The 12,307-nt window shown below is 50.6% G+C and overlaps 1 protein-coding gene across 1 annotated transcript in view; it reads left to right on the top strand.

The window, feature by feature from the left end:
- MOV10L1 (Mov10 like RISC complex RNA helicase 1) overlaps positions 1-12,307 on the top strand; it is a 63,925-nt gene that overhangs the window by 38,578 nt on the left and 13,040 nt on the right. The window contains exons 14-17 of the mRNA XM_029953912.1: positions 889-947; positions 1,360-1,457; positions 10,479-10,566; positions 10,961-11,291. Of these exons, the coding sequence (XP_029809772.1) occupies positions 889-947; positions 1,360-1,457; positions 10,479-10,566; positions 10,961-11,291 (576 nt within the window). The remainder of the gene's footprint in view (positions 1-888; positions 948-1,359; positions 1,458-10,478; positions 10,567-10,960; positions 11,292-12,307) is intronic.

Below are 12,307 nucleotides of genomic sequence, written 5' to 3'. Positions count from 1 at the left end.
GAAAGGTGTGTGTGGCCCGATTTCCGGGATGACAGGGAGCAGCTCTTGTACCTTTGTTTCTTTGAGGCCAGATGTTCTTTCTCCAGCAGGTGCCCACCTTCATTCATGCTTTGGGGCTTTGGTCATCTTGTTTCATTGAAGATGAGGTTTTACTTTACATTTTTCATTCCTTTTGTTGTGTAAAGACATAAGACAGGCCCACAGCAGAGCGGCTTATGCTGAGCGCCAGGTCCCCGAGCTGGGAGGTGATTACGGGTCTGGGGGGCTGCCTGGTCAGGGCAGGGTGGCCGCGCCTGCAGGGAGCGAGCTGCGCAGAGCCAGCCCCTGCGCCCCCTGGGACCATCCCCCTGCACGGCTCCCTGCGGGCTGCCGGGGTCCTTCCTGTCGGCTGGCCCCTCGGGGCCCCTGCCAGCTACCGCCTGGGGCGCGCTGCCTCGTGGGACCAATTTTTGCTCAAACTCTTAAAATTGTTATTCAGCCTCAGTTTATCTTTAACTTTGAATTGCGAATTACAAAGATTTAAATCTCTACAATCAAAATAACTTGGTTGTTGATGTAGTAGTATTAATATTTTAGGCTATATTTCCTTTTTTCTTGTCATATATTTAAAAGAGAAATAGTCCCAGAAAAGAAGGAGTCCCTGCTGTCCCGACACAAGGGATGTTTCTGTTTCAAGTTTTTCTATAAAACTCCGAAGGTCGTGGGGCCGTGTACGGACACACCCCGCACGCGGGCCCCGGGCGCCCCCGCGGGGCCTCTGAGGGCCTCGGAGCTCGGACCCCAGCGCGGCCCCGCTCTGGGCGCTCGTCCGGCTGGGCCCGTGACCGGTGCCAGACTTCGCGCCTCTCACCTGGCGGCCAGTCCTGTGACGTGTTCTCTCTCTGGCAGGACCACAAGCAGACGGTGTCACTTTGCACTCGAACACGTCATCCACTTAGGTGTAAAAGGTATTATTTTTGTGAAATGATGGTTTTACTTCTTCCCAGTGTATTTTTATAAGTTCCTTGTAAAATTTTGTGTAAAACACAGTCTCTTCGGTCATGTATCACAAGTAAAATTATCTGATGCCCCAAGTTTTTCTTTGCCATTGGCAAGTTTCAGTGTCTCCTTACTATTTCACGTGTGAAAACAGCTTAATTACTGAAAATGAAGTCGTTGCCCTGTGCTTTTCACTCCTGAATGCAATTTCCTTTGTACCTGCGAACGGGCAGGTGACTGTGTTGTGAACAGTACGCAGTACTGGTGTTTTGTTGTAATTGAGAAACCAAGTCCAGGACCCAGAAAGGAAAGGCCTAGGTTGCTTCTATTCATCTTCTTAAGCTTTTCAGTAATATCTACCTTTCTACCTTGTTTTAAAAGTGTTGTTTCCAGAAGAAATCATTTTACAGTCTCCCCAAGTGGCAATAAATTGGAACTACGCACAAGACACCAAACATGATGGACAGCCCACCGCCAAGGTATTGCTTTGATTACTTTGAAATATTTCAGTAGATAGTATACTAGCTCTCCATGGCCTGGAATTTTAGAAAGGTGTAGTTCACAAATAACCCAGGATCACAACTCAAATGAAAAGTAAGATATTCAGGGCCACCTGGGATGGCTCAGTAGGTTAAATGTCCAACTCTTGATTTTGACTCAGGTCATGATCTTGTGGTTTGTGGGATCGAACCCCATGTTAGGCTGTTAGCACAGAGCCTGCTTGGGATTCTCTGTCTCCCTCTCTCTGCCCCCCCCCCCCGCCACCTCACATGCATGTGTGCCTGTTCGTTCTCTCTCTCTAAAGAAATAAAGTCTAAGATATTTATACAACAGGTTTAGCGTAAAGTTTATGTACAGTTATGGGGCACAGCAAGTGGGGAAAACCAAGATGCAGCTCTGTTTTATGAGCTTCTCATTTTATTTTAAGATTCTGTGCCTCTCTTGTACACTCAGACGGACACCGTTACGTGATTACCTCTGCACAGAAGTGTCTAGAAGGATATACGTCCACCAAACTGTTAAGATTTGTAGTCTTTGTTTTTTTGTGGATTTTTTAAGTATTCATTTTTTTCTTTTTAATGTTTAATTTTGAGAGAGCGAGAGAGAGAGAGCATGAGTGGTGGAGGGGCAGAGAAAGAGGGAGACACAGAATCCAAAGCAGGCTCCAGGCTCCGAGCTGTCAGTACAGAACCTGACACGGGGCTCAAACCCACAGACCATGAGATCATGACCTGAGCCGAAGCCGGATCCTTAACCGACTGAGCCACCCAGCTGCCCCGTTAAGTATTTATGTTGAGAGAGAGAGCAAGAGAGAGCATGTGCATGTGTGTGCAGTGGTGGAGCAGAGAGAGAGAGACAGAGAGAGAGAGAGAGAGAGAGAGAGAGAGAGAGAGTCCCAAGCAGGCTCCGTGCTGTCAGCACAGAGCCCGATGTGGGGTTCAAACTCATGAACCTTGAGATCATGACTTGAGCTGAGATTAAAAGTCAGATGCTTAATGGACTGAGCCACCCAGGTGCCCCAACATTGTAATCTTTGTGGAGATTATAAAGGTATTTTATTTTTCACTTATGTGATCCAGTTCCATGAATAGTTACATAGTGCCTGTTTTGTGCTAGGTGCTGTCTAGGCTGTCAATGTATTTATAGGAGTAAAACAGAAGTGGTTTGTCATTGTGTTTCCAGTAATGAGAAAAATTTTCCAAGTCTGTGATGGAGGTCGTAACCGATAGTACTGTGCTGTTCGAATTTGCCTTTTTGAGCATGTTTTAAATTTATTAAAAAATACATAATTTTAATTTTATCTAATACTTAGAAACTCTTTTACCATTTTATAGCCCCTCTCCAAAAACGCAGAAATGATAGGTTTAGAATACCCACCTACCTGTTCACAGAAAATTCTATGAAGGGAACAGCAAAAAGTTTCCATTAAAATCATCTCTATTTCTTACCGGATCTAAAAGCAGAAAGGGCTCGTCAGTGGAACAGACAGGGTCACCTGCAGCCCCTGGCTCACTGGTCCAGCCGGCGGCCTGGTTCTCGGGGAGGGTCTGCAGTGCTGGTGGGGACATGAGGTGGGGAGCCAGTGCCATTTGTGTGGATCACTTTCCTCATTAGCTGAGCCGTAATGGTTTTAAGCGCAGAATGTTACCTTCTTCTGGACAAGCTAGATCGCAGATAAACTTGAGGTCATTCCACACATCAGCCAACGAGACTGAACTTACCTTCCTCCCTTCACTAATTAAAAACCCGACACACAACGGTCTCAGACATTTGGGTATCGCATATCCTAGGACAGTGATTCCTGACAGAGGAAGCAAATGAGGTGACCCCTGTGGTCGCTTACAGCCCTTAGAGTTCCCGGGCCCGGGAGCAGAAAGAGAGGCCGGTGACCTACAGAATTCGGGAGACACGCCTGGCAGCATAAGGACAAGATGGATGGCAATTCCGGGGCAGAGGCCTGGGGGAGAGCACAGGACAAAGAGCCATTGGGCCTGCAGAGGCCCCCGCTGCAGTTGTCTCACAAATGCACGCCTGTGCAAGAGACCCGAGCCCGGGAGAGAAGCCCCGGAGAGCAGAGAGGGAGCCCGGGGCCCCCCACCCCCACCCCGTGCTGGGAACGGTTTGTCCCCACAGCCCGAGAATCCACAGGGCGACAAGTAGAGTCCTCAGAGGGCGCCGCCTGAGGAGTGCAGGGAGTCGAGCCCTACTCGGCCTGCCACCCTGCCCATCCGATGGCTCTCCAGGCAGTGCTGCCACATCCACAGACAAGGTCAAGGATAGTTGCAGGAGTACAAGCCTGTACACAAGGTGTAAAACTCACAGTGTCTGGGATCTGATCCACTGATAAACTGAAAACACAACACATAATAAGAAATACCAGGGGCACCTGGGTACCAGGAGAATCTGACTTCAGCTGAGGTCGTGATCTCACGGCTTGGGGGCTTGAGCCCCGCATCGGGCCGCCCTGACAGCACAAGCCGGCTTCAGATCCTCTGTCCCCGCCCTCTCTCTGCCCCTCCCCAGCTTGTGCTCTCGCCAGAAAAAGTTTTTTTAATTCAATCAGTTGAACTCAACTAAAGAAAATAGCAGTGGCGCACCAGGCCTAACCCGGGACTGGGAGCAAGGACGCCACAAATTCCATTTGGAGGCATCTTTGAGCTGGTCTGAGCTGAAAAATTTATGGACAAGAAATTATCATGGAAATTAAATGGTGGCAGACCTGTCCAGGAGATATTGTGGGGGCTCAGTCCCTTTATGACCGTCGTGACAGATGTCTGTGTGGAGATGACGACTCGCAGCCCAGAATGGCGCTGTGCTGGCCGCCGCTCCAGGGAGCAGTGTCGTCCTGTCGGAGGCCTTAGCACGAGTATTGTTAACGGTGGGATGTTCTGGAAGAAGCCAGGGGCTTCCACACGCCCTCTCTCCGTAGCTCCTGTGTTACTGCTACATGAAAGTCAGGTGGTGCATTTTCGTACTGAACTTTTTTGTTAAATAAGCTTTGAGCCCGGGCCTGGACCGCCAGCTGTGAGAGCCCCGCGGCCCTCGGAAATACCCCAGGTGGGCGTGACGGCCTGCCGGGGCGGAAGGGCCAGAAACGACGCATGGGTACATACATTTAAGGAATATTTTGTTACTTAAAGAAATCCTATTTAAAAAGACTTTTTAACTTATTTTTTAATTTATTTGAAAGAGAGAGCGCATGCACACAGGAGAGAAGGACAGAGGGAAAGTGAGAGTCTCCAGCAGGCTTCCTGCGTGGTGCAGAGCCTGACGCAGGGCTCAGTCACAGCTGCGAGATCATGAGTGGAGCTGAAGTCAAGAGTCAGATGCTCAACCAACTGAGCCACCAGGGGCCCAATAATGGACTTTGTAAACAGAAGAAAATCCTATAAAATGTGATGGCATGGATGGACCTGGAGGACATTACGCTCAGAGAGATAAGCCAGTCACAGAAGACCACGTCCTGCGGGACCCTCCTGTGAGATCTCTAAAATAATCAGACCCTGGGAGTCCGAAGTAGAATGCTGTGGCCAGGGACTGGGGGAGGGGGTGGGGAGCCGCTGCCCGGGGGGTGCCAGGCCTGAGCTCTGCGGGGGGCAAGCCCTGGCGGCGCGCTGTGCGGCCCTGGCCTGCCGTCCCCCGCCGTCCCCCGCCATGGCACGTGGGAACGTTTTCTGAGAGGGAAGATCTGAGGTGAAGTGCTCTTCCTGTGATAACCTTTCATAAATTTTAAAAAGATCATCGGTTTTTCAGGCCATTGGAATAGTAGCAATGTCTTACGGAGTTTGTAACATACGTAGATCTGAACGAGGGATGGAAGAGGAGAGTATCCCTTCTCTTACACCGTATTACCGTATTTCACTTCAAGTAAGTCGTGATCATTTAAGATAGACGCTCTAAATCGTAGAGCAACTACTAAATAACAAATGCAAAGAGCTAGACCGGCAAAGGAGATAAAAGGGAATTATAAAAATAATTCAGAAGTGGGTAGAAAAAGAGGGACATACAGACAACTATACCAAGACCTGACTTCCTACCTGCTTGTGCAGTGATGTACTTAGGGTGGGCGTTGGCATCTCTGGCTACAGTTGTGCGTCTAGAACGATTGAGGCGCAGAGAAGACAAATGGCAAAGTGAGAGCGTTACATGTGACGTCATCAGTAACCACATTACGTGTTTGCAGTCTAGACACAGCAGTTAAGAGGCAGAGATTGCCAGGCTAGATAAAAAGAAAAGACCAAACTATTGCTGCCCGTAAGGAACACATTTTAATTACAAAGACACAAATAAGTTAAAAGTAAGACGAGAAAAGGTATCAACAAGAAAAGATGGCAGCAGTCACGGGAGGGGTAAGACGAGAAAAGGTATCAACAAGAAAAGATGGCAGCAGTCACGGGAGGGGTAAGACGAGAAAAGGTATCAACAAGAAAAGATGGCAGCAGTCACGGGAGGGGTGGCCGTGCAAGCACAGAGTAGGTTTCGGAGCAGAGGCAGGATAGAGGTGGGGTCCCAGGAACGAAGAGGAAAATCCCAGGAGTGTCTAGCAGTCCTAGACACTTGTGCACTGAATGACGGACTCCGGGCACGTGAAGCAGGAACCGAGGAACCGCAGAGAGAGCTAGAGGAGTCCCTGTGCCAGTGAGTGGCGTCAGCACCCCTCCCCCCAGGAGCCGCAGAGCAGACGACGGAGGGTGGAGCAGTGCAGGAGACCTACTGTGCGGCCCGAGGGGTGTGCACAGAGCAGCCCACCTAGAGGGGCCTGAGTGTGTGCACTTCGCGTGGACACAACACTCACTCCTGCAGGCCTTCTCTGGGGCCACAGAACAAGGCCATCACGTCAAAAGGATGAACGTGATGCAAGAGGTGTCTTCTGCCCACACGGACCCCACTTTAAAATCATCGGCAGAAGGATCTCTGGAAAACCCCGGATCTTCGGAAACAAAACACACTCGCCTGCAACTCACTGCCCACAGAAGAAGCGGTGTTACCAACATGAAGATGACAGTGCGGCCCCTCGAGCACGGCAAGGCGCCGCTCGGGCCCTTGTTACGGGGGTTTATAGTGACAGCCTTCACATCAGCGACCTCAGCTTCCTTCTCAGAAAACTTGAAAAGTAATAAATGAAATGCAAACTAAGCAGAGGAGAGAAAATCAACATTGGTACAGAAGTCCGTGAAACACAGAACAGAAGAATGGGGGAGGAATTCGTGAGCCCAAAAGCTGGGTCTCAGGAAAGATCAATAACATTGATAACCTTCGAAGACTGGTGAGGGAAAAGCATGAAGACACAGATGACCAGAGTCCAGGAGGAGACGCGGGAAGTCACTACGGACTGTAGATTCTGAAGAAGACCGAAGAAGGGTACTGTGGGGTCAGCGTGCCGTGGCAGCTAGCCGGGGGCCCAGCGTGGTTGACACCTAGTGAACTCTTGTTTCTGGGGGGGGTTAGCAGTCCCTCCTGGGAATCCTGAACAGAGCAAGAGGCTCCGAGGGACACCTGCTCTACTCCCGTGAGCGGGGACATGTGTCTTTTCCTGTCTGTCCCCAGCCTGCCAGCAGCAGACCCTGAACTCCTCAGCCTGTCATCACGTGAGCCAGCTTCTTAGGAGAAATGTCTTCTTAGCTGTATATATGAATGTCTTATTGGTGGTTTCCCTAGAGGACTCAGCTACATACATATGTATGTTGGGGGATATACGAGAGACCAGGGATTGCTCATCTCACGAATGAGAGGCTGCTTCACCATTCCAGAATCCGTCCGTGATATCCCTCATGTTAACAAACTAAACAGGAAAATCATCTCCATAGACCTAGAAAAGGCATCTGACAAAACCCAACATCCATTCCAATCAAAAAAGCTTAGCAAACTAGAAGGGAACTTCCGTGACCTAAAAACCTACAGAGTGAGAGACAAAATGCACCTTTCACGTGAGGATCAAGACCCTTCCACTCCTGCCACTGACATTCAACACTGGAAGGAGGTTGTAGACCAGCAGCTCAGCAAGAAAAGTCAGAGGCACCCATATTGTGTATGAAATCTGATGGATCTAAAAGCAACTAGTGGAACTAGCAAGTGACGGGCAAGCTTGCAACATACAAAGTTAATATACAAAAGTAAGTTATATATGTACTAAGCATTAAACACCCAGAACTGAAGTTTTAATACTATGTGAGGTAGCATCCAAATCTTCTTAAACATAGGGGTAAATCCGACAAGATGTGCAAGACCATACCCCTGGGATCCTCACGACACTGACTAGAGAAGCTTCGCGCACCGGAAACCCCAGCCCCTCCCCGGACTCCGTGCTAGTCCATCCAGGTCCCAGCGGACAGTTTTGTAGAGACGGACAAGCCAACTCCAAAATCTGTATGGAAATGAAACAGGCCTAGGATTTTCAGAACAACTTTGAAAAAGAACCACAAACTCACACTACCTGTTTTTGCGATGAAATGTACAAAGTTACAACAATCAATACAGTAATTACTATTATCTTATCAATACAAGATAAATATCAGTGGAACAGAATAGAATGCCTGGAAATAGACCAGGAACCTGGACAATTGACTTTGTATAAAGGCACAAAGGCAGTCAGAGTAGGGAAAAGATAATCTTTAACAAAAGGTGCTAGGACAGTCTGGTGTCTGTATGCAGGGGTGTGCATCTGGGTCCATACCTCACAGCATGCACAAAGATTAACTCAAAATGGATCATAGCCCTAAGTATAAGCCAGAAAACGTAAAATTTCTAGAAAAGCACACAAGGGAAAATCTTAATATATTTAGGTAAGGCAAAGAGCTTTTAGATGTGATGCTAAGAATGTGATCCATAAAGTAAAAAATTGATCAGTTTGGACTCCAATAAAATAAAGTCTTTTGCTGTTCAAAAGACATGGTTAAGACAACGAAAAGACAACTGACTGAAGACATTTGGAAATCACATAACTGAGGAAAGACCTTGGGAACAAAGAAGTGTGCAGTCTCCGTAACTGAAAGGTGCCCAGCCGGCTCGTCGCTAGGGCATGAGACTCTTCAGTCTGAGCCAGAACCATAGACACGAGCAGATACAGAATACACAGATCGCGCTCCACTTCGCGTGGGTCACGCCCCGTTAAATTCGGCGTAGGTGGGAAATCCCCTCAGTCTGCAGTGCGGCCAGTTCTCACCCACCAGGCATCACGGGCAGCCTAGCTTCCCTCAGATGTCCACCTCACGGGGCGGGGGGGGGGGGGGGTCTGCTGGCGCAACGCCTGTCGATAGTAAAGGGAAGAGTGTCTCACACAGTGTCCTGAGTGCCGCGTTCAGAGTGACAAAGAGTGGCGTCTGCGCCCAGGGCGGCTGTTGGCCTGGTGGCGACGGGGGGCTGACTGGGGGCTGAGGCCGCTGCTGGCAACACGGAGCCTGCCACGCACCACCAGCCCGGGAAAAGACCCACATTCAAACTTCCAAGTACAGTTTCCACGGAATGTGTACCACTTTCACCATCACAAGACCCCTGTCAGCGACTGTCCGTGTGCAAATGGGAAGTCATGAAAAGATGCTCAACATTAGTCATTAGGGAACACGAGCTAAAGCCCAGTGAGCTGCCACTGCCCCGAGTTAGAATGACCAAAGTTCAGTGAACAGGACCACCCCCACCAAGGGCTGTGCACGCAGGCAGCGGCCAGGGCCTGGCACAGGCTGGTAGGGGTGCCGAATGGCACAGCTGCTTTGAAGAAGAGATCCTTACCGGAAGCCAGGCCTGCCCATCCAGCTGCATCGCTCCTGGCGCTGGCCCCCGCGACATGTCCCCACGCGGGCCCGTGCACAGGCGCCGACTGCAGCTCTCGGGAACGGCCAGCCCGGGGCCGACCCAGTGCCCGTCCCGAGCGAGGGGCTGTGGTGGAGGGGACCTGGCAGTGAGAGGTGACGCGGGCAGGAGAGACGTCCGTGTGCGAAGCGTGCTCAGAACTGTAACCGCTCTGCGGACTGTGGGGGGCGTTTTGCGATGGTGTCGTGTTGTTCCTGTGTCACGGCTTGTCCAATTGTGCACCTTAGGTGCACACACCTCATGGGAAGGAAAATTGCTGTGTCCTTCTGGACTAAAGTTTGGCAATATGTATATAATTCCTAAGTGAAACTTCTACTTTTTAATTTTACTAATGTTTATACTTTGAGAGCGAGAGAGTGCGCGCACGTGCACATGCACGCAAGTGGGGGAGGGGCAGAGAGGGAGCCGGAGAGAGAATTCGAAGCAGGCTCCAGGCTGTGAGCTGTCAGCACAGAGCCTGACATGGGGCTCAAACTCACGGACCACCAGATCATGACCTGAGCTGAAGTCAGGCGTTTAACTGAAACTTTTAGTAACTGTTTACCTTCTAGGATTTGTCCTATGAAAGTAAATCCTGGGACACACAAAGATACAGCATTGTGTGTAATGGGGGCTATTTGGAAACCAGTTCCCTTGGTCCAGGACAAACTCCGTTTATGTTTAAACTCACCCACAACCGGTTGTACAGGCTCGGGAGCAGCACTGACAGAGAAGTCCGCCAGCCCCTGGTGGTGCTTGGGCAGGCTTATTCACGCTGCAGGAAAAGGGCTTTGCCTCAGGGGCTCTGGGGGAGCAAGGGACCCCAGGACTCGCCTTCACCCATGTCAGGGTCTCCCTGGCCAGTGGGGAGGGTGAGAGAGAGAAACTGTACCTTAGACAGGTGTAGCCCTTTGCTCTGCCGTCACCACCACGGGGTCTAGTTTGTTATGTTTATTTTTGTAAATACATTATTAAAAAGTATACCTTTTTAGCAACTTTTTTTTATCAGATAATGTGTATTTTTGTTATGTTTTGAAACCTGTGACCCGTCATCCATGCAGTTAGCTGTGAAATAGACAAATAGAACGGGGGGTCCAGGCAGAACGGAAGAAACAAACCAGGAGAATGTTGGCAGGCGTTCATGTTCACTCTTAAAAGCCGTGTAAATGCAAGGGTTTTTTTTTTAAGCCACTTTTCTTAATGATTTTTTCTAGAATCAGAAATCCACGAAGGACCAAAGTAAACACGCAGCAAAGGAGCGCCTGGCTGGTGCCCGGGACAAGCCGTGGCCGGCAGCCTTAGGTACTCGGGGCGCGGCGGGTCGGGAGGCGGGTGTGGTCTGAGCGCAGCCGGAGCGATGGACATTCTTGTCTCCACTGGAGACGGAGTGGCCACGTGAGGTTTCAGGTCAGGTCCTCCAACGGAGACGTGACTGTTTTCTTTGACCTTTGCCAGAGCGCGCCTCCAACATGTTAGGCGATGCTGCATGTGTAAAAGAGAAAAAGGAATTAAGTGGTCTGTGGTTTTGGCCTCAGCTGAGCTGATTTTCCCGGCTCTGCCTGGCGAAGTTCAGGCCGTTAGACGGAGCGCCTCAGCAGCGGGCTCCCCGCGCCCGGCCAGGGCCCGGCCGCCACCGCGGCCTGTGCTGGCCCGCGCTCCGGCTGCACCTGACCCCGCTTCTCCACTCTGAACCCAGCGAGTGCAGTGCAGATCCCCGAGGCGCGAGAAAAGGAGTTTTTCAATCCCGTGCTCAATGAAAACCAGAAGTTGGCGGTTAGGAGAATTCTCAGTGGCGACTGCCGCCCGCTCCCGTACATTCTGTTTGGGCCTCCTGGAACCGGGAAGACGCTGACAATCATAGAGGCTGTTTTACAGGTAACCACAGGCGGGGCCACGCCACCCGTGACCTCGGCTCACCGCTCACGTCCGAGGGAGGTGGTGGCTCAGGCGGACTCGGGAAGCGGGGACAGGCTCGGAAACCCGTTCTTCCGTGTTTTGCGGTCTCTGTTCTGTATTTACAGGCACATGTAGGGTTCTCAGAGCTTATTTAATCAGTTCAGAAAGGACTGTCTTTCACCCGTGTGTGGAACTTAAGATACAAAACAGATGGACATAAGGGAAAGGAAGCAAAAAATAATATAAAACCAGGGAGGGCCACAAAACATAAGAGACCCTTAAGTACAGAGAACAAACTGAGGTTGCTGGAGGGGGTGGGGGTGGGGGGTGGGCCAGATGGGCGAGGGGCATGAAGGAGGACCCGTGTTGGAGGAGCACGGGGTGTTTACCTAGGGGGTGAACCGCGGGATTCATCCTGAGATGATTATCGCACTAGATGCAGACTAACTTGGACGTAAATAAGTAAATAAAATTTTTAAAAATAAAATGTCATTCCAGGCACTTAAAGATGGAAACTGGTCAGGTGGAAACAGTGAATAAATAAATATATATGTATATATAATATAGAAAGGGCTTTATTCTTAGAATGCTCAACCACTCGGGTGCCCAGCTGGCTCGGTCAGGGGAGTGTGCGACTCTCGGTCTTGGCGGTTGTGGGTTTGAGCCCCATATTGGGGGTAGAGCTTCCTTAAAAAAGATAAAGAAGGATAGTTAACCAGTCACATCATGAAATTTTGCTGCAGAAAATAAGTTTCCATTACAGTAACTAAGCCACTGTGCTGCAGAAGTTTCTGGTATTTCCATTATGTACACACTGAGTTACTGAAGATAGTGTGTACACAGTATTTTTGTGTCCTTCAGGATTCAGATTAGCCCGGCCAACACTGTGAACCATGAGCTGCCCACGTAGAATTAGTCTGATGCTGTCTCCGCCTTGGGAGGGCATCTCGGGTCTTGGAGGCCGGAGAACTCTCTGGCCTGCCCTTGTGCCGCGCTGGCACATGCACGCGGTGGGCAGAGCCGTCCCCGCACGAGTGTGCCGCCACGCGCGCCAGCACGGCCAGGCCCGAGCAGCGAGCGCCTCCGTGCTGGGCCAGCCCCCCCCCCCCCCCCCCCCCCCCCCCCCCCCCCCCCCCCCCCCCCCCCC

Source organism: Suricata suricatta, chromosome 10 (assembly GCF_006229205.1).
Source record: "Suricata suricatta isolate VVHF042 chromosome 10, meerkat_22Aug2017_6uvM2_HiC, whole genome shotgun sequence".
NCBI classification, from domain to species: domain Eukaryota; kingdom Metazoa; phylum Chordata; class Mammalia; order Carnivora; family Herpestidae; genus Suricata; species Suricata suricatta.
Note: the sequence above shows the minus strand (reverse complement) of the source record. Positions and strands in the feature narration are given on the sequence as shown.